The sequence below is a fragment of the Brachyhypopomus gauderio genome, chromosome 12 (genome assembly GCF_052324685.1).
Source record: "Brachyhypopomus gauderio isolate BG-103 chromosome 12, BGAUD_0.2, whole genome shotgun sequence".
Lineage (NCBI taxonomy): Eukaryota > Metazoa > Chordata > Actinopteri > Gymnotiformes > Hypopomidae > Brachyhypopomus > Brachyhypopomus gauderio.
The window spans coordinates 19,312,188-19,335,904 of record NC_135222.1 but is presented as its reverse complement, the minus strand read 5'-3'; the positions used below and the strand labels follow the sequence as shown (position 1 = coordinate 19,335,904).

The 23,717-nt window shown below is 46.9% G+C and overlaps 1 protein-coding gene and 1 long non-coding RNA gene across 5 annotated transcripts; one reads left to right on the top strand and one right to left on the bottom strand.

Annotated features, from left to right (window-relative positions):
- The first annotated feature begins 451 nt into the window (after positions 1-451).
- LOC143528454 (uncharacterized) lies at positions 452-1,233 on the top strand. Its single transcript, XR_013134457.1, has 2 exons — positions 452-954; positions 1,097-1,233. It is a non-coding gene; the product is annotated as an uncharacterized LOC143528454 (long non-coding RNA).
- Positions 1,234-2,476: 1,243 nt separating this feature from the next.
- On the bottom strand, positions 2,477-23,703 carry ldb1b (LIM-domain binding 1b). Of its 4 annotated transcripts, XM_077023581.1 has the most exons (12): positions 23,565-23,703; positions 19,659-19,818; positions 7,949-8,051; positions 7,099-7,143; positions 6,824-6,899; positions 6,353-6,455; positions 6,037-6,209; positions 5,335-5,457; positions 5,111-5,194; positions 4,344-4,467; positions 3,828-3,976; positions 2,477-3,739 (listed from the first exon to the last, which is right to left on the bottom strand). In XM_077023581.1, the coding sequence occupies exons 2-12, from the start codon at positions 19,684-19,686 to the stop codon at positions 3,509-3,511; spliced, it is 1,239 nt and encodes a 412-aa protein (XP_076879696.1). In that variant the 5' UTR covers positions 19,687-19,818; positions 23,565-23,703; the 3' UTR covers positions 2,477-3,508. The 4 variants fall into 4 exon arrangements, with proteins under 4 accessions (XP_076879696.1, XP_076879697.1, XP_076879698.1 ...); XM_077023582.1 differs by lacking the exon at positions 23,565-23,703 and having other exon boundaries at positions 19,659-20,066; XM_077023583.1 differs by lacking the exons at positions 19,659-19,818; positions 23,565-23,703 and adding an exon at positions 13,854-14,033.
- Between the last annotated feature and the right edge of the window lie 14 nt (positions 23,704-23,717).

Sequence of the window (23,717 nt, the reverse complement as noted above, 5' to 3'; positions counted from 1 at the left end):
GCAAGAGACCAGAACGAGCTGAGGACTGTAACTGTGTGTCAATGAAAGATACTGATTCTGGAAAGACTCATCACACGACCTGATGTTACCCGCCAACATTCAGACAGCAAACATTTTCTCGAATGAATAAGCAATAATGGAAGTTCTTTTAATTGTCGAAAAGAATCAGACGAATGAAAATAAAAAATAAATAAATAAGGCAAGAAACAAATAAAAATGCTCTGAGTTATTGTGCAGGAAAGGGTAGATGTAAAACATATTCACGTACAGCCGTCTGCCCTTACGTGTTAAACAATTGCATATTTTATCTAGCAGGTATACCATTTAGTTGCGGATATTTAGCTGTTGTGAAGACAATAATAAATACAATGGTAGCACCATGGTTTGTTCATAATTAAGCAAAGGCTCATTAAACAGAAAACACCACTGTAGCTCCTTTGAAGCCCACGCTTCATGTTTACAGCACGATAGCTGTAAGCGCTCCAGCGAGTGCTGAACCCGTGACCCTCCGCTCGAGCCCACGCTGCTAGCCCCAGGCACTCCCCAGGACCTGCAAGCACTCATCTGTGTTCCAACAGGGTCCGGTTACATACCAGCTGAGAGCAAATGGGGCTTTCAAACTCTGGCTGTTTCTCAATTCAGGGGCTGCAGCCCACGAAGTGCGCATTTGTAGGCCGGTTACGTCACTGCGCCGCGACGAGGCTGTCCCAATTCGTGGACTCCTTCTTATGCGGCCGACGAATGTAGCCTTCAAAACCCCGAAAACGAAGGATGCATCTGAGTATCCTTCGCGTCCCACCATATCCCAGGATTCATTGCTCTATGAACAATAAACAGGCGGAGTCTAGTGTACGGGCCGAAGAATTCGTTTTTAAATGTCGGTATTTTTTAAATATGGACATTTATACTGCAATGAGATGCTAAATAACATGCCAGTTATTAATGATATTGCAGGTAAACATGTGCTTTGAGTATTTACTAAACGTTTATACGTAAAATTAACGTAAAAGTAACGTTTATAAAAATACATTGAATTTTGTTATGAAGTTATACTTCCCGTCAAACGTGAATACATGTTCAACGCATTTTCTTTTAGGCATTTGTGGGTGATGTGATATTTGTCGGACAGCTCGCTAACACGTATGTAACGTATGAAACGGGGCAGAGCGTGGTCACGCAAACATACGTCTTGCGAAGACTAGACTGTCTCATTTAACAGCCGTGAGATGCAGCCTACCCTGCCTTCGAAGTGTGTGGCCACCGTGGGCTGCGGTCTACGCGGTCTACGTAGGCTGCAGCCCCTGAATTGAGAAACAGCCTCTGTCTGGAACCTTTCCAGCACACACAGTCGTCAGCAAGCTGCACACCACTGCTAGAACGATATATAGCCTATATATATATATATATATATATATATATATAGTATACAGAAAGGAAGAAATGTCTTGTATAATAAACTAAATAAACTATGTATAATAAAATCTGACATCAGATAAAACAGATAAAATAACTTTTTCTTTTAACTTGTGTTTTTTTCCCTTTATTACAGCATTGGGAATACCACATATTCAGTAATAAATTAATATGTGTATACAGAGAAAAGAGGCCAATTGCGATAAAAAAGCTATTTATAAATTACCCACCAACTGTTTTCTAACTGATATAAAGCAGTCGATCTGTTATTCCAGTAGGGGTCAGCAGAGCAGTGTGCGCGTGCCGTGAGAAGGTCACGCGGACATGCTGTAGTTCACGTTCAGAAAAGCAGGTACTGGACTTGAGTGGCTATAAATGGAGGCTCCGTCTACCATTTTCAGACAAACCTCCAAGACATACACATTACTTTGGTGAACAACCTTTGCTGTTCACTCACTTGGTTATCTAACATAAAAAAGCAAGCTGATAATTCTATTTTAAAGTGAAAATTCATATTTTATTGGTACATACATTAATTTAGTCAAGGGCAGAAACTAAGAAAAAAACAAAAAATAGATATATCAAAGAGGGGGTGTCTACAGGATCAGAAGAGAGACAGATCACCATTAAGTTTCAATAACAAGTGCGGGGCTTGGAGAAATCTCACAATTTTAATGTAGATTAATTGAATTGGGCATCAGTTGAAAAAAGATTACAAAATTATCAGAGGATTCAAAGGCAAGAAGTTAAATTCTTGTCTCCATACAGTAAATTAATTATGGTTCACACAAGGACACGCACCAAGGCTCTAGGCAGCTGACATGCACTTCACAAATAACCTGTATGTGCAGGGTTCTGACAGGACGACCCGAACACGGAGACAGTGGATCAATGAATCACATTGGCTAATGTACTTGGAGGAGTGATGCTATCTAATTTGCTTGTATGGGCTTATAAATCTCCACTTTAACAATGACTGGCATGATGGGCTTCACTGCTTTGCTTGGCCTTTAGTAACTGCATTCCTGCAGAGCGAGGATATACCGCAACTGGAATCAACTGATTTTACACAAGTTCATAAAATTAGAAGGAGGGGGGGGGACAGAATCATGGGATTTTTTCTTTTTTTTTTAAACACATTAGATCAGAATGGCTTTAGGTAATGCTAAGGAAGAATACATTTTCATACAGTTATACAGAACTTTGCTACTACCTTAAATATACAAGCACAAGTACACAAACTGAAGTAAAAGCCCACACTAAATTACTCTCATTTTAAAAATAATACAAACCAATATAATTTGAAGGTTGAGATTTTAAGGACCTTGAAAGTCCTCAGCTCCTTGGTCTGTAGCTTTCAATGTCGGTAAAAAAAAAAAAATCAAACAATAAACATTCTAGGGTAATAGAGGCTGGTATAAAATGCAGATAATTTTTATCCCCGAACTGCTTTGTTTAAACGGTCTCCATCTCATCCATCTCATCATTTCAAATGACAATTCCAGACTGTTCTACAGCTTTGTGGTGGTACACTGGGATTTATGTTTCAGGACATCAATCCAAACCTGCCACTAACGATGAACAAATGTTAATGAAGTTTGCCTGCTCTTCAAAGACAGCCTGGGCCTCAGCAGAAGTAGCACAGACCTGACATTAGCCTTCACCTTTTGCCAGGTCTGTGATGTGTGTGTGTGTGTGTGTTATTGTGGCATGAATTTGTGTGTCAGTGTGTGCACTCTGCTGGCGTTATATACGCGTTCTCCTCTGAGGACGAAATGGCCAACTTAAACGTACAAACTATCCACAAATTTCTTCGGAGGGGCATTCGTGCCACAAAAAGCCGGTGAATCCAGTCCACGGCTAGCGCGCTGTCCCACCCTGACGCTAGTCTTCCATTTCTCTTGTTCCGAATGTACCGGTTCAGTCTTCTGTCACGCCAAGAGAGCATCAGAATCAACGGCTGTCGTTTTGTATATGGATCTGCAGGTAAATGAGCGAGTCAGCCGTCTGCAACCTGGTGGCCACCTCCTGACGCCTACTTCCTCCATAAGCCCCTCCCCTTCACACCCCGGCCCCTCCCCTCCCGGCCTGAGTCTCACTGGGAGGCTTGGGAGGTGGGGTTGTCACTCTTGCTTTCTTGGCTGGAGGGGGCCTTGTTGTTCCAGGGGCTGTTGGCGCCCAGCGCGGGAGAGTTGTTGAAGCTGTCCTCGTCGTCGATGCCATTGGCTGCATCAAACTGCGTGTTCTCCAGCCGAGTGATCAGGCGCTCGTCTTCGTCGCCAAACTCCCCTCCCATCAGAGTTGGCTCACCCACCACCATCACATCCTGCATTGGGGGGAGAAACCATTAGAATACACTGGAGGGGAGCGTATGACCGTTTTTTTGTGCATGATCATCTGTAAAGCATGCTCACAGGTACTTGGCTGGAGAGGGGGAAGCTGCCAGCTGGACTCTTCTTCTTGCTGTTGGTGGTGGTGGTGTTGCCTCCACCCGCGCTCATGGTGCTGCCGCCCGAAATCTTGCGCTTCCGCCGCTTGCTGGGGGCTTGCCGCGCGGGTTCCGCTGGACAACGACAGACCAATCAGAGCTCGAGGATGAGCAACGAGGAAAGGAAGCACGAGCCGGCCGGTCCTCGCTGCTCACCCCCAGAAGACCCAGGCAGCTGCTTCCGGGCTGCCTTCACAAGACTCAGTCAGCAAGTCATTACTTAACAACAGAAAACGTTTTAAACGGTGTCTAAAAATGTAAAACCATCATCAATACTCCACTTGCTCTCTTCTACATAAGGGTTTAGTTGAGATGATAACTAAAATTTACAACAAACAGCTTGCCAATTTCCCTAGACAGAACTAAATGAGATGTTTCTACTGAGAGCAGGTGTTAAAACAGCAGGAGCAGCCCAGTCGGACAGCAGCGGCGGTGAGCCTACCTGGGGGAGCTACCATCCTCTGCCACTTCTGGAACAGGCAGGTCTTGAGGCAGTCTCTGGGGCTGAGGCTGTACGTCTTGTGCCTGGACATGAGCTCCTGCATGGGCTCCAGAATCACACACAGCTGGAGAGAGGGAGAGGGAGATAGAGAGATAGAGAGAAAGAGAGAGGGGGGAGGGAGAGAGAGAAAGCACTTTAGGGACTATAACACAAGTAGGCTATCTAACATCGATGGATATAGCAGAGTATAAAAGAACAGTACAGTGTAGGTTTCTTCTCTCCTCAGATAACATGATTAAACATCAACCAGGCACTTCCAGTTCCTCAACGCATTTCATCCAATGCTCCCACATTTGCCATGTAGCCCGCTGTGCTGAGGTGAGCAAACTATATTTTCCAGATTCTGTTCAGATGACACCGATGTCACTTTTCACTCATCTCAGCAACACAATAAAATTATATTGTGTCTACAAAATTCAGATCTAACAAATCTTAACCTACAAAACATCTTGTTCAGTGGTGAATGTGCAACTGTTTCATTATAATTTCCAGCATAGATTTGAAATCCTCTTGGGATGATTTTATCTGGACAACTATAAAGTAATCATTAAAAAAAACTTTGTAGGCATAAAAAAACAAGCTCAAACATGCACAGCCTCAGAACATGTGTAGGAAAGTTATGTGTGATTTTGCACTCTGACATGGTTTCTAAGAATGACTGCATCACTCTGAAACTGGCTGATGTAGAGGCTGTGAGGAGCCCTCACCCGGAGGTAGTTGAGAGTGGAGTTAGAGAGGCCACATCTCGTGATGTTCTTAGACAGCTGGTCCACCATCTGTGGGTCTTGGGCCTGGAAGAGCATACAGGGGAAATGAGACTTAAAATGTTGCTTTGATAAGTTTGTCCCATTAGAAATGACGTGTGAGGCTAGAGTTGGGTGGTGTGGAGGCGGGGCCGGGGGTGGAGGCAGGGCCGGGGGTGGAGACATACATGCATAGCCAGGATGCTGCGGGGAATGAGTTCTCGGTGCTGCCGTATGCTGAAATGCCACGTCTTTATCCTCATCATGTCATCAAACATGAACTCCAGGTATAGGCGGCCCTCCACGCACACCTGTGAGAACATGGCTGTTATAGTACACATCTAACCAGTCAGTTATAGTACACATCTAACCCGTCAGTTATAGTACACATCTAACCCGTCAGTCATAGTACACATCTAACCAGTCAGTCATAGTACACATCTAACCCGTCATATATAGTACACATCTAACCCGTCAGTTATAGTACACATCTAACTCATCATATATAGTACACATATAACCCGTCAGTTATAGTACACATCTAACATGTCCATTACAAGACACATCTAACTCGTCCATTATAGTACACATCTAACATGTCCATTATGGTACATATCTAACCCATCAATTAGGGTACATATCTAATCTGTACACTAGGGTACACATTTAACCTACACATAACCTACACACATTTTTTTTTTTTTTTACAAAAATTGTTTATTATGAAATTTTATTTATTATCATAATAGTAACTGTATTAGTGTTATAACAGCATAGTTAAACTGTAATTGGAACTGCAAACACAATATTACTAAATATAAAAAACCCTTAGATCCTATCCTACACACTTTCTGTTGCAAGAAACACACACTTTCTGTTGCAAGACATACCTGTGTGAACATAGGCTTGCCGTTCTGAGTGACCATTGTACACTGATCACAGTCTAAAGACACAAAGTTATTGTGAAAGGACTCCTTAGGGTGCTTCAGCACGTAGTAGAGCTCAGTGGCGCCCCCTTCAAATATACTCCGGAAGTACCGTGGGATCAGGGTCCGGCCAATCGCTGAGGAGGGCAAATAAAACTTACATTAGCACATCACAATGTTCCAATACAGCACACAATAAATATCCTGAATATGCAAAGCATATTCTTGTTTTGACATACTCTTGTTTGACATATCATCTCATTTCGCCGGAGCTGCTTACTATAACGCTTGGGGCCGTCCTCTAGACAGAAGGTGATTGTCAGCATGGCATCGTCTTCAAAAAACTCTGTGGTGAATGCATCCCACCACAGGTTATCACACTCCTGAACGGAGGAGACGAGGGAAGGAGAGAGAGGGAGAAAGAGAGAGAAAAAGATAAGAAAAAATGGTGGACAACAACAAAATGAAAATCAAAATTTCAAAATTCTGTATCCCGCAGCTCAGCTGGGACAGTGGTGTTTGGGACAGGAATGGTCTACCTACAGAGAACATGCATGTACCATTCCATGATCAAAACCAGACTTTGGAGTTGGATCGTTTGTATGGCAAAAAACAACCAGTATTCCAAAACCAGTTAAACTAGTGAGGATGGCTACGATGAACCTCACGTAACATGTGGCCCATTGAAAAAGGGTTGAAACTCTGTCGAAATTGAAGAGGTGATGTTCAGGTGTCATGCGTTGATCCTCACCTCTGTCCAGTTCTGGAGCCGTTTGTTGAGTTCAAATATCCTGTAGTCTGTCTGGTTCCCATACGGCGTGTGCCTCCTGACAGACGACACGAAGCAGGGAACGGACAAGGAGAAAAATGGGAGACAGGTTAGACTTCCCTCACAAGATCTTTTCACAGGAGTTAAGGTCTACCTAAACAGAAATGAGAAAGGTTTTGAAGTTTTTGGGAAATAAATGTCATTTCTGTGAAAGCTTGGCGTAGACACAAGGGTTGGGTCCCTGCACTCACACTCACCCTATCCCAGGCTCTAGGTACGTGGGCGGATACATGGGCGTTGGGCTGCAAAGCAAGACAAAGGACGATATCAAACAGGGAACCAAAGATCACAAGAGCTCGAACCACAGCAAAGCCTTCAACGGCCTCTGCCGGTAGGCTTAAAAAATGGCCTGCTCTCCCATTGCTGCGGTGTCTCCACCGACATGTACGCCGTGAGGCCGTATATCAGCGATGCACACGTATTAACGCGGTGTGCACGCCACGGCCGGCTGCTGCGCGGCTGACGATGGCGGATTAAGTCTCCTCATTGATCCCCCTGTGGGCGAAATTTCAGACAGGAAGGGGATCGTTTCCTCCCCAGACATTTTCTCCCCCTTATCTCTACAGAGCAGTGAAGGCAGATAGATGTGGCACCACCGACACTTTTAGCAACCCCTCCCTCCCACATGTCCAATAGGAGCAGAGGCTGTTGACTGACAGCTCAGTCCACCATTGACACGGCTCATGGTTTCATGCTCTTCCTTAAGCCACTATCTCACTTCAGCCAAACCACTGTTGGCTGACTCAGCAAAAGCAACACACACACACACACATATATATGCGCGTGCACAAACACTAACCTAAATGTAGCGAAACGCAACGCAACAACACAAATGTCGATTACAAATTCTGAATTATTCAGAGTTCAGGGTCAAACACGAATCCCGATCATTCACTGCGGCGGAGGAACCCAGTGAAGAAAACATCTCACCCAAGGAGGAGGAACCCAGTGGCCAAAACATCTCGCCCAAGAAGGACACCAAAAGCAAAGCCAAAACCAGCCACGCCCAACAGGGCCCAGTACAGGGCGGTGAGGGACACCACTTACCCCAGGTCTCTGTCCAGCATGGTGCCGGGGTGAAAGGGGGGGAAGGCACTGCCGTTGGGGGGCTCCTTCGGGGAGTACAGCTTGAACGACTTGGAGGAACAGCCTGAAACAGACGGAACGGAAAACAAACAAACATCAGCAGGCTGGATGTTAGATGCCTGGGACTCTGGTGCAGCCTCCCTGGGATTTGTGGAGGGGCGTTTATCTGGAATGTTCCATATACTGATGTTAAGGGCTGGCCTGTCAGCGCAAAAATGATCACTGTGGCCAGTTTGAACAGCACTGTACTTGCAGCAATTAACTGCAGTGAACCAGGAATTTGTACAGAACAATACATTTCACAAGTCTAATATTGGGGTTACAATGCACTCAGTGTCCATGTCTCCTATCAAAATGAATAGCAGTCATAAGGGTTATAACTGCATTACCATTTTACCCAGTGATTTACACCCGGTATCAAAAGGCTTTGGGGATATGTGTCCATGAGAGCAGGGGTCAGGGGTCAGAGGGCTGTGACAGCATCGGCAGACGAGTACACAGGTATGAGCTATAGGGGGCAACAGTCTGCTCTCGTTTCAACCCACTCGACAGGTCAGGTCTGGGGCTTTTACACGCACGCACACACATCCACCGCCCACTATAAACAAGAGAGCGGGAGGGGCTTGTGCGTGCAGACACGCCCCTCACCCCATCCATCCCACCCATTAAAGGGATCTACAGCAAGGCGCAGTCAACCACAATGGGGTCATGACCCCTGCCGTCACGGGAACAGCTCCGCCTAATAATGACCGGCTGACGCGTCTGTCGAATAAATCAGTGAGATGTCAACGTCACTTGGCCATGGTAAAGCAACACACGGGGGTTTTCCAAGGTTTGAGAACCCCCGTAAAACAAAATACATCGGCTTCATCTTTACGTCTGACAATTTCAGTTTGGTTTCCACGTTACATGCAAATACCGTGAGACATGAGAGTTCACATTACATTCACCTTTAGAATTAGAATCACACTGCGGCTATTTTCCCAGCACACAAGCTGGACATGTATTGCAAATAGTACCTAGAAATGTTTAGACTGTGATGCAATAAGAAACCCAACTACTGAAGTCATTAAGGGTCTTTTTGCGAGCAGTGTATTAGCCTAATACTGTGGCCATGTTTCTCCATACACTGTTAACCAGACTGTATGGTTAATCATAAGCACAACAAAAAATTTACTCTTAATACAGATTGAACGATATGTGTCCCAAACTGTCCATCCCTATACGATACTGGTTACGGTTATGGTTCAAATGAACCATCTAAACTCATGCACGTTTGATTAAATTGACTGCCCCCCCCCCCCCAATGGTAGGGGTGTGATAAACTACCACCAAAGCTTTTTGCCCCCACTCCACATATGCTCTTAGACAGCCTTAAGTAGAATAGCAGGGGACAAGGGGTTAATATGGTCTCCAGCAAATTAATCAAGGCCCGGTGTGTCCAGGGTGCTCCATCAGAACGGTCCCCGCCCCCAGTCACAACAGGGCTTTTGTCCATGTCTTCTTGTCCTCCGTTAATTTGACCTCCAAATCATTCCTACTTCTTATACACATGTGCCAGCGCGATGCTGTCCAATGAGGAGAGTGAACATATACATCTATCTATCTGAACATCCAATCAGTCGCGTGCATGTGCACATGCACACAGAAGCGCTTCCTGCATCAGTTTACTGTAGTCATGAAACATTTATTTAGGCTTTAAGACATTAAAAATTAAGTGAGGATGACACTGGCTACAAGGCTTGTCATGTCCCATGGTGCCTCACAGCAGTGCATTTACCCGCTGTGGTCACACGTTATCCTCGCCCACAGGTCAATGGTGACCAATAACGCGTTCCAGAGTCAGTCACTATGGCCGGGGTTGCAAGCAGAGCGCGACGCTCAGTTCAGACTCTCTGCTCATACTAAGCTTGCTGAACCCGATGTGGCTTGTGCATACATGAACCTGCAGTTTTGACAATTCGTGGTCTGCTGCCAACTCGGACTGGGTGCTTGGACAAACATGTACTGTAAACTGGTGGTGGTTAGCTTTGAGAGACTATCTAAACAAAGGCCTGAATCAGACCATCTAATTATCCATTAAGAGGTGTAATTTTTTTCCAGGAAGAGTTAGATGTGACTTCTGTATGGCCATTAAGAGTGATAAATAAATAAATTAATAAATAGGAACAGCATTAGGTCTTAAGAGCATACCATTAACAGAGATTGCTCATTTGGTGGTTAATGACCGACTGTCTAAATCAAATCAAGCTACAAACACTAACTTCCTGTGCACTAAATTGCTTTCTTCAAAACAACACTTCCCCCTCCCTCTGATGAACACATAACGTACTCTCTTCCTCTCTTACATGCACACATGTACACACATACACACACACAAACCACTAAAGGCTAAAATGTGCTGATAATCTAATTTACTTCAAAATATGCCACATTTTAAGTTGTGCTGACAAGACAGAGAGGAAGCAAAAATGCACTAAAGGACTTGCAGATTGCCCCAGCTGCAGTATAGGACATTTCTCTTCCATAACATGGTTCATTAATGTCAAGGGGAAGCTGCCTATGCCATCCCATAATGGATGTAACACAATTAATGCTTCATAAAAAGTGATAACTGAGTCAGGGTTTTTGCAGATCTGGAAACCTCCAGCTGGGCAGAGAGACAACATATTAACACCCAAGATAAACGTATTGATAGTGTTGTGATCTGGAACCTAAATGTCAAATTTGCACAATTAATGCTGAAGTACAGTCGTAAACTTCTGTGTGCCGGCATTACATTGTTTTCTTAATTGAAGAATGACTCCAAAAAACATTCATAGGTGAAATTGCAAAAGAAGGAAATAAATGTTACATACTCAAGTATAGGTCAAACGAATTTAAGCAATTTACACATTGTAGAAAACCAGATGGTGGTTACATGAAATAACTATAGTAACTATATGGATAGTTTTCACAATAAACAAGAAAAGTTTCATGCAAGGTGCGAGATTTCAGCGGTCACAAGACCAGTTTGTGCTGGCCATGGGAACAGGGCAGTAAAGTCAGCTCGATAGCTAGTGCTGCCTTACTGGCGTGATTTCTTCAACTAAAGCGCATCTAAAGAGGTAACACAGGGTACGGTTAAACGGAGCAATAAAGCACCCACACCTAAATAAAGTATTTAGGATTCACCGAACGCGGGACACTTTAATAAAAAATCATTTTATCTCGTCTGCTCTCTGAGCTAGCTAGCCACCGAAGCTAACAGGCTAGCCCGTAGACGAACAGCGCAAAACGGCCACAATAAACACATAAACACTAACGGATCATACGACGACTAAGTGTGCTTCCGGTGCGGTTATAAAGACACATTTCACCATAAACGAAACAGATACTGTAAAAAACAACAACAACAGTTTACCTGCAAGAAGTGTTTTCAGGGAATTAAATGTTTACAGATCCCAGCGAACACGGACGGGGCAGCACGCCGTTACGTAGCTCGCCCGAGTACGGTGGCTGGCTGGCGGCAACAGCGCCCGTACGGCACCACCGGCACGGCCGACGCAAAATAAACTCTCCTACTCTAAGAACAGGAGAAAATACACCGAGAAACGAGAGAGAGAGAAAGAGAGGGGACCGTCTCTTGGTTTCAACGCGGTGCCTTTTTCCATTAAAAAAAGAAGAAGCCTGCTGTGGTGTTGCGAATGGAGCCCGTTAAAGTCTTTGTTCGAGGGCGGGCATGAACAATAGCGGTAGGCCCTCCTCCTTGTGCCTGCGTCCCCGCTCCCCCACTAGCTGCCTCCGCATCTCCTCTTCCTCCCAGAATGGAGCCCGGGAGAGCGGGACACCACAGCCCACAGCCCACCGCCCTCTCTCACCCCCCATCCCACCCCACCACGGTGTAAGGTTGTCCGCTGTGAGCAGATTTTTTACATTTCTACTTGTCGTTTGATGACATGTGAAAGTGACACATGCAGGCAAATTCAAACACTTGAGCGTGTAAGAATAAAGGGGTCAATTGAGTTGCTTTATGAGCACTGCCTAATGGTCCTGTAATAACCTATTTATAAGATGTGCCTTGTTTCAGAATTAGTTTAGGCTAAATTAAAATGAAAGGGTTCGCAACTATATTTAAGCTCTGCAAGGAATCCACATCAATTTAAAATACATTTTATCTAAATACACAGCTTAATCAAAAATAATTACTGATGCTGCAGGTCCTGCTAAATGTAACCCTATGCATATCCCAAAGAGATTATGGTCATCAACTTGTCTAAACAAATCAATAATTCAGTTACACATTTAAACATCTCAACTGCATTAGCCCACTTCATAGCTTTACGTTCTTTGACAGCCACGTGTCTGATAAAAAACAATGCAGCTGGGAATTTTAAATGATCAATTCCGACTAAAGTCGATAGCGAGCCACTTAATGTCACGGCGAAAAATCAATAAACGTGGTTTCACGACGTTCAGTGTGTACAGTGGTACATTGTTACATGTAAAAATACCTTAGATATCTGCATCAATGGAGTCCTGACATAAAATTAAGCCTCACTCGAATATTAACGTCTAATTAAAAATATGTTATTTATTTGAAGGTACAGAAAACCTCTTAATGCCACAATATATACAAGTGGGTGTGATAAACATATATTAAAAGATAGAAATACTCTGATTAAAAAATAGGGGAGCGGATATTAACCGACATATCCACGTATAATAACTTATAAACAACTTTCAGAAACCGATACAAACTATGCCATATCACAGTCAGCTTTTATTTCCAGTTTGTATATCCACTGTTTAAATTAGGTTAGGATGCATTTAATATTAAATACAATTTCTTTTAAATGCTTGTAGAGAATAGAGGCTTCTGGCACAAGCAGGATGTTACAATCATTTTGGTTGTTTACTTGTTTTGTTTTTTGGAAAAAATCATTATAGAATACTATGATGCTGTCAAAGCATTTTAGAAAAACTGATTTCCTAAATCCACTGATTCCCTTTGATTTGACATGTTCAGTTGAATGCAAACAATTTCTTCATCCTACTGTTGTTTTCTGCATAGACTAAGTGTGAAATGTCTGTGAGTGTGTGATTCTTTTTGAGCCATGTTCAGCACGTTTACTATATGCTCTTCACATAGCAACACAGCCTGCAACCACCGTGCCCCTGAGAGACGCTTGCCTTCTGCGTGTACCTGGGGTTAAATCCGCAACGCGACATCTTGTGCATGTCTGAGCCCATGCCCCCACCACACTGAAGTGGTGTCCTTGTTGGTAAAACGCTGTGATTGTCCAGTATAATGAATCTCGAAAGTTAATCCCCTTATAGAGGGAGGGGGGCGACTATTGCTTTGGTTGTCATCTGTCACGGTGTGGCACCGGCAGAAGGCCTTGTTTATATTATATTTACACTCCGCGCAATGCTCTTGACACGGTCTTATAGAGTATAGACTCTTTTTTAGCCTTGATGGATGCTACTGTTCATTTACTGATCATACAATGCAGTTACAAAGCCGATAACTGAAATGCAACGAATCGAGCTTACCAAAAGGCATCACTGAAAACACATTAGGTGAGAAGGGGTTAAAGGCCACCTGACAAAGGTTTAGCTGTAGGTGCTGCTGTAGTTTAGCTGTAAACGCTGCTGTAAGTGAGACAGGCATCAGAGGCTGTACTTTGAAGTAAGTAACCCTGGTTATCTGGACCAAGTCGGTGCAGCCAGCTAGCCATCAAATGCATGCAAGAGAGCGCCTGAACAAGACAGAACCAGATCCAGCGGAAACACGCACGGTGCGTCGGCCATGGAGCCCTGGTCAGAATCCAGGAGCCCAGGAGTAGACAGGAGAACAGAGCAGAATGAAAGGGTTCCTTCTTACCGGCTGGTTCCAGTTGGTCAGTCATGATGAAAAGTCTCACTGAAGATCCCAGATCCCTACACTACAAGTGCATGAGGTGGCAGGATCACATGCTTACACTTTCTGTCTTCCTCTTTCTCTCTGTCTCTCTCGGGTGGATATCTCTGGTGTCCAGGCTGTTGGCTGAAGGGGTGTAGTTAAGTGATGGGGGAGTTGAGGACTCTCTTACCCACCTTCTGTTCACTAGTCAACAGGAAGTCTTGAGGCACACATCTGCCATAGGACTGATAACGGTTCATATTGCCCTCCACCTCTAGTCACCCCCCCTCACCCCACACACACACACACACACACACACACACACACACACACACACACACACTCACTCACTCACTCACTCACTCACTCACTTCTGGCTGTCTCTCATGTACTTAGTCCCAGCCTGGAGATATGCTAAATTAACATACCTGGCCAGCAAAATAAATAAAATAATAATAAAAAAAAAATCACTGTTTTAGTTTTTAGTGTTTTAGTGAATCAGTTTCATTACATCTGATGCAACAGCTCCTCGGAATAAATATGAGACGACTGCTGGAACTCCTGTTCCTATTGTAGTAACCTAGTCCTCCTGGATGTGTGAGGTAGGTGGCAACAGTACATACTTGTTTCAGCATTTATAGGAAAATATAAATGCTGCCAGCAGATTATGCAAATACGGACAGTGACGTCACAACCCATCCCTAAGCCTCTCCCACCGCTCGTGAATGACACAAAGAGCGGGTGTGTTATCTGAGTGATTGACAGGCCTCCCATGGGGCTGGTGTATTTCTGCAGCGCTTAGTCTCAGATCAATGCGGGTTTGAAGTGCTGATCATAGCGTCTGGATTAGGATCTGCCAAGCCCGCGAGGCTACAGAAGGATTGAACTACTCTCAGATACCATCGTCAATGAAAACACCAGACATTGTGATCTGATACTCGAATATTGTCTAAACGCGTTACAAAAAATGCTGTCAAACAGGCGCCATCTTGTGGTCAAAGATTGACCAGATATTATGGGTATAGAATGTCAAAAAGTATAAGACTCATCTTGGATATCATGTCAGTGCATTAGTATCAAATAAAACATGTTTTCATGAAAAAAACTGTAGACAGTGTGCTGATTATAGTGCTAAAGTATATTTTAAACATATAGCTATTTTAAAATCTACATCTTAATATACATGCAATAATGCTTTTCTATCTCTGTGATTGAGAAGGCATTTATACATTTCTCTGTCTTTTTTTTCAGTTTTTTCTCTCTTTTCCCTCTGCTGCCTGGGGGCTGATGGGTAAGTGACACTGCCCTGATGCTGCTGCGTTCTCGGCACAGGAAGCCATTTTGTTCCAGATCTGTAGCTGCTGGGAGACAGCTCTGATGTGTAGAGACAGCCTGGCCAATGACAGATCAGTCTGCCAGCCAAACACGCAGGCACCCGCCAGCTAAGTGAGCGCTCTCTCGCTCCCTCTCCCTCCCTCCCTCACTCCCTCACTCTCTTGCCCTTTCTCTTTCTCTCTCTTCCACTCCTTCTCCCTTTCTCTGACACAAACCCCTTCATGCTGCTCTCCTTGGTCCTCTGCACTCCCTCCATCTCTGAAACGCGTCTCCCCTTCAGCCCGCGTGGGTGCAATGGTGAGGGGGGGTGGGGGGTGGGGGGGTTTTGGCACCGCGTGCTTGCGGTTGCCATTTTAGCACTGCTGTGCTATGGGTGATTTTCCTCTAATCAAGCAGACCATGTGACTCCCTGCATGAGCGCACACCAACCTCTGCTCACACTGCCACAGAGGGTGTGTGTAGTTGTGTGTGTGTGGACGGGAGGGGGTAAGCAAAGAGAGGGAGGCAGAGGAAGGAGAAGAAAGGTAAGGAGGAGCTTGTGACCTGTGGACGCTGAAGGTGACAGTACTGTACTGCTGGGTAGACAAAAGAACCTACGTTTGCAGTACTGAAATAAAAGTACTAATATTCTAAATCAGGAAACACATCCGAATCCATATTTCAAGATATCGCAGTCCTGAATATACAAGAACATACAAACTCACACACACACATAACACACACACACACACACACACACACACACACACACACACACACACACACACACACACACACACACACATACACACACACACACACACACACTTGGAACCCAGACCACACAAGAAGGGGAGGTTCAACCCACTCAACATCATCGAAGAATGTAAACAAAATGGGTGTACACAGAGCATGCTAAGTGTCTCCCTCTCTCTCTCACTCCCTCTGTCTGTCCGTGTCTCTTATGAGTCACTCTCTCACTCTCTTTTCCCTGCACAAAGCCTGAACTTACACCCAGAGCAACAAAAGCAACAGACGCTTGCCGAACAAGTCACCTCAAATCACAAATGACAAAACAGGCCTGGAACCGCAGGCCCCTGGCTGCACCATACTCTTCACACACACACACACACACACACACACACACACACACACACGCGCGCGCACACGCGGACACACACGCACACACACGCACACACACACACTCCAGTACCATGAGGGTGCAAAACATCACCTATTCAAAGCACACTAATTAAGACTGATTTACCGGTTTACTATTATGTAAGTTCAGGAAAATGTATATTCACTGCAACTTGCAAGCCCAGATGGCTCTTTGAGTGACAGTCAATGTGACATCTTGTTCTAAACGATCCAAACACTCGCTGTTGCTGTTGTACACCAGCACTGAACAAATGAATCATATGAACCTATTTGATGGTTCATAAAACTTTATTGACATGATATTGCAACAGAGTGAGTGAGCAGGTTCACTTGAGAAGAAGCAGCTCGCCAACAGAGACCTCCACTTTACGAGGAGGTGAGGAGGTGTGAGGAGGAGGCCATCTTGTAAACCTGCTGGGGCCACAGTCATAAAACGAAACAAAACCAAAGAGAAAGCGAAACCCTCTGGTGAGAACTAAATTGTGGCTTTGCGAGCCTTTTTTTAATCAACACTTGAGCTTGAGCTCTGTGTTCAAATAAAGACGGAGAAGGATGAAAGACGAGCACTGGGACAGGAGCGGGAGGCCGTGGAGGTGAACGTGAGCTCTCCCGAGGACCAAATGTTATCAGCTCTCCATTGGGGGGCCTGAGGGTCAGGTGCAGGCCCCTGCGTGTGCCGCCTGGGTGAACCCGACCACACCAAGAAACCAAGCATGGAGCTTGTGTGGTGTCATGGCTCTGATGAAGGTCTACCTGCTCCCCTCCGATTTTGGCCCAGAGTCTTAATCCCAATCTCGGCCGCTCTTTCTCTCTCCTCCAAGTCGACAAAGCCCCTTTGTTTATGACACTGAAACTCTCTCTCCCTCTCGTTTCTCCACTACGACTCTCTCCCCCTCCTCCCATTCCCCTCACCTCTCTCACTCTGTCTATCTCTCTCTTCCTCTCTTGCTTGCACTTGGTAAAGGATGAGAGGAGAGTGTGCTGAAGCGTTTGGAGGTCTGTCGCTGGGGCGACAGTCACTCAGTCCAGTGAGACTGAGCATTGGAGTGGAGATATCAACTGCACAAGACTGTGAAATTACATCAACCTGGTGTTGGGGGTGGGGTGGTGGGGTTAGGTGGGGAGAGGGGAGGGTGGGAGGATTATGGGTAGGGACAGAGACAGAGACTTGAAGTATATTTTCAATGATGCCCCCTGCTGGAGATGTAGTATGTGTTCCAAAACATGCTCCAAACCCTGTGGGATCCTTGCCTTTAAAGATCACCTGCAACTTTATGTCTTTTCAGAGTGTCCAGTCCTTGGAATAGGTCCCCAGAGGGTGTGGGCAACACAGTATGGTCTCTCATAGCTTTTCATTAGTAAGGAAGGACAAACTGATATTTCACTGGACCATCCCACCTCAGTTTAGCCAGGACTGGAGCTTCTGTCTCCAGTATGCCAGACCCCAGGAGACAGGAAATCTCCCAACAGCAAGCAAATGAGAATGTGATGAGAAAGCACCCATAGAGGTGCAAGTCTGACAGGGTGCAAGACTGAGACTAGCGAGAACAAGAGAGACTGGAGCTGATCCAGAGAGAACAAGAGAGACTGGAGCTGATCCACAGAGAACAGGAGAGACTGGAGCTGATCCAGAGAGAACAAGAGAGACTGGAGCTGATCCAGAGAGAACAACAGAGACTGGAGCTGATCCAGAGAGAACAAGAGAGACTGGAGCTGATCCAGAGAGAACAGGAAAGACTGGAGCTGATCCACAGAGAACAGGAGAGACTGGAGCTGATCCAGAGAGAACAGGAGAGACTGGAGCTGATCCACAGAGAACAAGAGAGACTGGAGCTGATCCAGAGAGAACAAGAGAGACTGGAGCTGATCCAGAGAGAACAGGAAAGACTGGAGCTGATCCACAGAGAACAAGAGAGACTGGAGCTGATCCACAGAGAACAAGAGAGACTGGAGCTGATCCAGAGAGAACAGGAGAGACTGGAGCTGATCCACAGAGATCATGAGAGACTGGAGCTGATCCACAGAGATCATGAGAGACTGGAGTTGATCCAGACAGAACAAGATCTATTACTGTTACCACTCTATTACTCTATTACATCCTCACCAATATTTTCTCATAGACAGCAGACATAATTAAAAAACCGGACTGCCCTTTCAAACGTGGAACCAAAAGTCGAAGTGAGTGTGTAGGGATGTAGAAGCGTTGCTGTGATACTGCCTACACGGAGACTTGTTGATGGGGTGTAGACAGAAATCTCATAATAATCTCGCTGATGCCAGCGTGTAGGCACACAGAATACAGCCCAGAACGGCTAAACATAGAGACACGCGTGGTCTCGCTGCCCTGTCTCTGACAGGCAACATCAAATGCCCAGCTACATACACACACTGTTTCCCTCTCGCTCTCTCTCACACACACACACTCACACACACACATATAGAAGAGAGAAATACTTAAGTGCTCATATGTTCACATATATACAGTGTGCAATAACAAACACTTTTGTTCAAAGTTGCAAAAGAGTTCATGTGTGCAATTATCAACAGGCGTTGCCAAGTTTACCTATTACGACCTTTGGCCTCACACCAATCCACTTTAGCAAACTCCACAGACATTCAGATAATGGTTTCCCCCCTCCTAAAAATCCTCTCTACCAAGGGGATCTGCACATCTGCTTTACACCATAAAACTGGCAACCCAGATCAAAATCCTCATTTCCCTGCTCGGCCTGTTTGGAATTAAGGCCACAAAACGATCAACAACAACAGGAGCAGCAGCAGGACGACCCGGGGCAGGACGACCCGGGCAGGACGACCCGGGGCAGGACGACCCGGGGCAGGACGACCCGGGGCAGGACGACCCGGGGCAGGACGACCCGGGGCAGGACGTGCAGCTCTCCGCCGTCATGTTCCCCGATGCAAACCAGCTGTGCACTGGGGGACCGAGCGGAAAAGAAAACACACACTCCCAAAACTCTCCCGTCCTCCCTCCACACTCTGCCCCAAGATGCCAGTCTCCGCAAAACACCAGGGCAGGCAGAGACTACAACAGGGGGCAGGCAGAGACTACAACAGGGGGCACGCAGAGACTACAACAGGGGGCACGCAGAGACTACAACAGGGGGCGGCCTTGCACCCCCCCCCCCCCCTCTCCCCCCCACCACCAGCGTGTTTATACCTTCTGCGTTTTTTCCCACACGCCATTGCAACAAAGCCCCGGGGCCGCCTCCTCTTGCCCTCTCTCGCTTGACGCCATGCTCCGTCTCCCTCGGCAACCGGCAGTAGTCGCGGTGACGGCGCGGGGGCGCTTACCCGGACACGCACAGCCTCCCACGGACATCTTCTTGCATCCCCGTCCGCGGTGCTGCTGCTCCGAGCGAAGGGTCTGGCTCCGGGTCGGACCGCTGGTCTCTCCTCCGCGCTGACGCTCCGCTCGGCTGCCGCTGGCCCGCCTCGCCGCTCACATGGGCGTCTGTTTTCCAAAGGTCCACATACGCACGTATGCACACGGAGGAGAGAGGGAGAGAGTGAGGGAGGGAGGGAGGGAGGGAGGGAGGGGGAGGGGGGAGAGAGAGAGGAAGAAAGAGAGAGGGAGAGGGAGAGCGTGTGAGAACGTGAGGAGGGGAGGGAAAGGTTAAAAAAAGAACGAGCGCACAAAGGAATGAGAGCTCAGAGAGAGGGAGAGAGAGAGAGAGAGAGGGAGAGAGAGAGAGAGAGAGGAGAGAGAGAGAGAGAGAGGGGGAGAGAGAGAGAGAGAGAGAGGGAGAGAGAGGGAGAGAGAGAGAGAGAGAGAGAGGAGTAGGGAATAGCAGTCCTGCCGCCTTGACTATACCCTCACACTTATTAGCGTGCTGATAGCAATGCAGGTGGGAGGAGAGAGAGAGGCAGACGGAGAGAAAGACTGATTATGTGTGTATGTGTGAGAGAGAGAGAGAGAGAGAAGGCAGGAGGGAGGGAGAAACAGAGAGCTGTCAAAGTGACCCGAGCAGCAGATTTCAGAGAATAACAACCATGTGATGTGACGCTCGCTCTCTCTCTCTCTCTCTCTCTCTGTTTTTTTTCCCTTTTAAAGATGTACAGACTGTTAAGCTGCTGCACGCACACCCGCCACTCTGCTCAGCTCTTCTCACATGGGCTGTGCTGTTGGGGGGGGGGGGGGGGCAGCTAGGTCTGGACGTGAGGCAGCCTGGGCAGGGGTGGGTTTGGGGTAGGGTGGGGGCTGTCTGAGTGGCTTGTTACCACCGACAACTGCCTGCTGCAAACGGGCGTGGGAGGGTACATGTGGTCATCTGACATCTTTCTGCTTATTCTATCCCTCTCTCTCTCTCTCTCTGTCTGTCTATCTCTTCCCCTGTATCTCTCTGTGTCACTCTTTGTTTCTCTCGATGTCTATGTGTCTGTCTCTCTATCTGTGTATCTCTCTCTCTCTCTCTCTCTCTCTGTCTTTGGCACTACTGGCTCGCTGCCTACACTTCCTCCATTTGTTAGTTTCTAGATCGTTCTTTTTTGCTCCATTTCTCTCTCTCTCTCTCTCCCTCATCCTGTCATTCGTCCAGCCCACCAGACTTACACAACAGCTCTGTGTGCTGGGAGGAGATGCAGTGTGGAGTGGTGGAGGCGTGTGGTCACCTGGAGCAAAGCTGCTAGCACACGGAGCAGAGAGACCATCCCCTCCCTGAGCCTTCTGCACAGAAGCACACGGAGGTCGCCACCCGCCCAGTACCGACTTAGCCCGGACCTGCCCACTTCCTCTAAAGGAACCCCTGGAAGCGGACCCGCTCCCCCGTAAACCCCCACAGCAGGGGGGCTGGCGGCCACTCCACAGGGGTCCATCGGCATTGCCGTTTTCATCTCTCTCTGGTCCCTTCGTGGCTTTGACCCCTCTTTGGCATTGAACCATGGAATGAACAGTGTGTGTGCATGAGTCTGTGTGTGTGTGTGTGTGTGTCTGTTCAACCGCTGGCTGACCTGCCGACCTCTGACCTGCGGTTAAGTTCATGACTCTGCATCGGCTTAGGATCAAGGATCAGCTAAACGTTGCACTTGTACAGATGGGGACGGTTTCGGTGCAAACACGACCCAGATCTGAACCATATTAGAAAGTTGCCTGTATAAGAATCTAATGGGATAACACAGCACTGCACATGGGTTAGTTTGTTACTGAAACAAAGACCTACGAGTATGGCGGGAGATGAGAGTGTGTGTGAGCTGCGAGTACTGCCGACAGACGAGAGATGGCAGGCGCGTTTACAGCAGTGTGTGTGCTTGCGTGACAGCGGCTGAAGTGGCATAAACATTTCCCTGAGGCAAAGAGGGAGAGGGAGGGAGGGAGGGAGAGAGAGAGAGAGAGAGAGAGAGAGAGGCAGACAGACAGAGAGTGAGACAGAAGCAAAAGAGGGAGAGAAGGAGCAGAGGATGAGCTGATCACTCTGTCTGTGAGCGTCTATCTCTTGTAGTGTGCTTCACATTCACTGCACAATCAGATCATCTCGCCTCGTGCGTACACACACAAATACACACACGCACGCGCACACACACACTTGAGCACTCTGGCACATTCTTGATCTCTTTATCATATGCGAGCACTTCGCTCTCTGCCTCATTTGCCCTCTCTCTCCGTTTGGCTATTGTGCCACATTAGCGGAATAAAGGCCGTCTCTGTCTTTCCTGCTGTCTCTCTGTGTGCTGTGTGTCGCTCTCTCGCCCTGTCTATCTGTCTCACACGCAGGTACACACACATACGTACACACACACAGAGATACACCGGTACACAACAAAGACAGACACACACACAGACACACACACACACACACACACACCGTTCTCTGTCTTGTTTGCCTTTCTCCCATACTGTGATGTGGAGCGCTCCTACAGAACTTGCCTACCATCTACTGGAATCCATTAAGGTTTCTGTTCCCCTTCTCCATTAACCCCCCCCCCCCCACTTCGCTGGCCCCCTCCTTCAAGATCAAACCCTCCCCATGCAACCTCCTTGTTGACCCCTGAACTCTATCTCTGTCATTTACCTTCACCTTTTTTGCATTTCTGTCTATTCACCACTCACCCCCCATATACACAACCTCCTCCTTCATTAGTAAGTTACTACTTAGTACTCTGGGGGGGGGATGGATAGAGAGAGAGAGAGAGAGAGAGAGAGAGAGGGAGAGAGGAAGACAGAAAAAGACAGAGACTGAGACAGAGTGAGACAGACGTGAGCGAGCGGCAGAGCTAATTAGAAGAGGACGGCGACAGGGAAGGAGGGACGGGAAACCGGAGTGGAGGAGAGGGAAGGAGGGATGAGAGGGAAAAGAAAGAGAGAGAGAGAGAGAGAGAGAAAGAAGCGTGGCGAGAGGAGGCGGGGGATTAGCCGCCGAGCCTTCCCACTTTACCCATACAGGGCACCGTCGCCATGGCAATGTGGCAGAGCCGTGATCAGCGCACGCAGGGCAAAAGTGTGCACACATGCACACACACAGTAGTGTAAACACACACACCCATACTCCCACACACACACACGCACGCACACACACACACACACACACACACACACACTTTCAAGCTTGCCTACAAATGCTTACCTAGACAGAAAAAAAGACACATATTATGGAGCACACCCACACACACCCTTCAACTCTCATACTGGAGTTACTTTAAAGACAAAACGTAAAAAGGACTCAAGAGTCTGTAAGTATTGTGCGATTATGCTGACGAGATGCTTTGAGCCGCGTCTGTTTTCAGTAGCACTCAGACTAAACCACTAGTAACTTGGAACACATTATCCCTGTGAGACATGAACACAGTCACAGCGGGTGATATTTGCCACAGTAGTGACCAAAATGTAGAGTTTTCCAGAAGTTCTGTACCTACTAAGCAGAGGTCCAGGTTACATAAGGACTAAACTATGTGCTTCCCCAGAATCCTGTTCTCCTGCAGCCAGAGGACTCGCTTCAACCCCCCCAACACAAACATACACACACACACACGGCTGCTGGACTGTCATAACACTAATATTACATCTGCGTACAACACGGTGCTTACAAACTGTTGCTGTGTGTGTGAGGATTGCACAACTCTTTGAGGTTATCGCTGTGTAAGCTTTAGTGTCTACGCACGAGCCAGTGGATGTGTTCTTCTCTGAAAACCGCGCTCTAGAGTTCCCTACATCAGCCTGACTCGGGGTGTGTGAGTGTGTGTGCATGCAAGTAGCTTGTTCCTTACCTCCCTGGGGCTTTTGGACTCTGGTGTGTGTGTCGTGTTTGCCTGTCAAAGCGAGTCGTCTGTCCGCGTCTCTCTCGCTCTCGCCGGACGGCGTTGTGCGCTCCTCCGCGCCTCACTAACAGATGTTTCTGCCTCCATGCAGGAGGGCATTCC

Bases quoted from the DNA above. Each gene is read 5' to 3' on its own strand.
- ldb1b (XM_077023581.1), bottom strand. From the start codon at position 19,686: ATGTCCGTGGGAGGCTGTGCGTGTCCGG. The intron at 7,144-7,948 runs GTAAGTGGTGTC...CTTGCTTTGCAG, and splicing joins ATGCTGGACAGAGACCTGGG to CCCAACGCCCATGTATCCGC. The intron at 3,977-4,343 runs GTAGGCTCACCG...GTCGTTGTCCAG, and splicing joins GAGGATGGTAGCTCCCCCAG to CGGAACCCGCGCGGCAAGCC.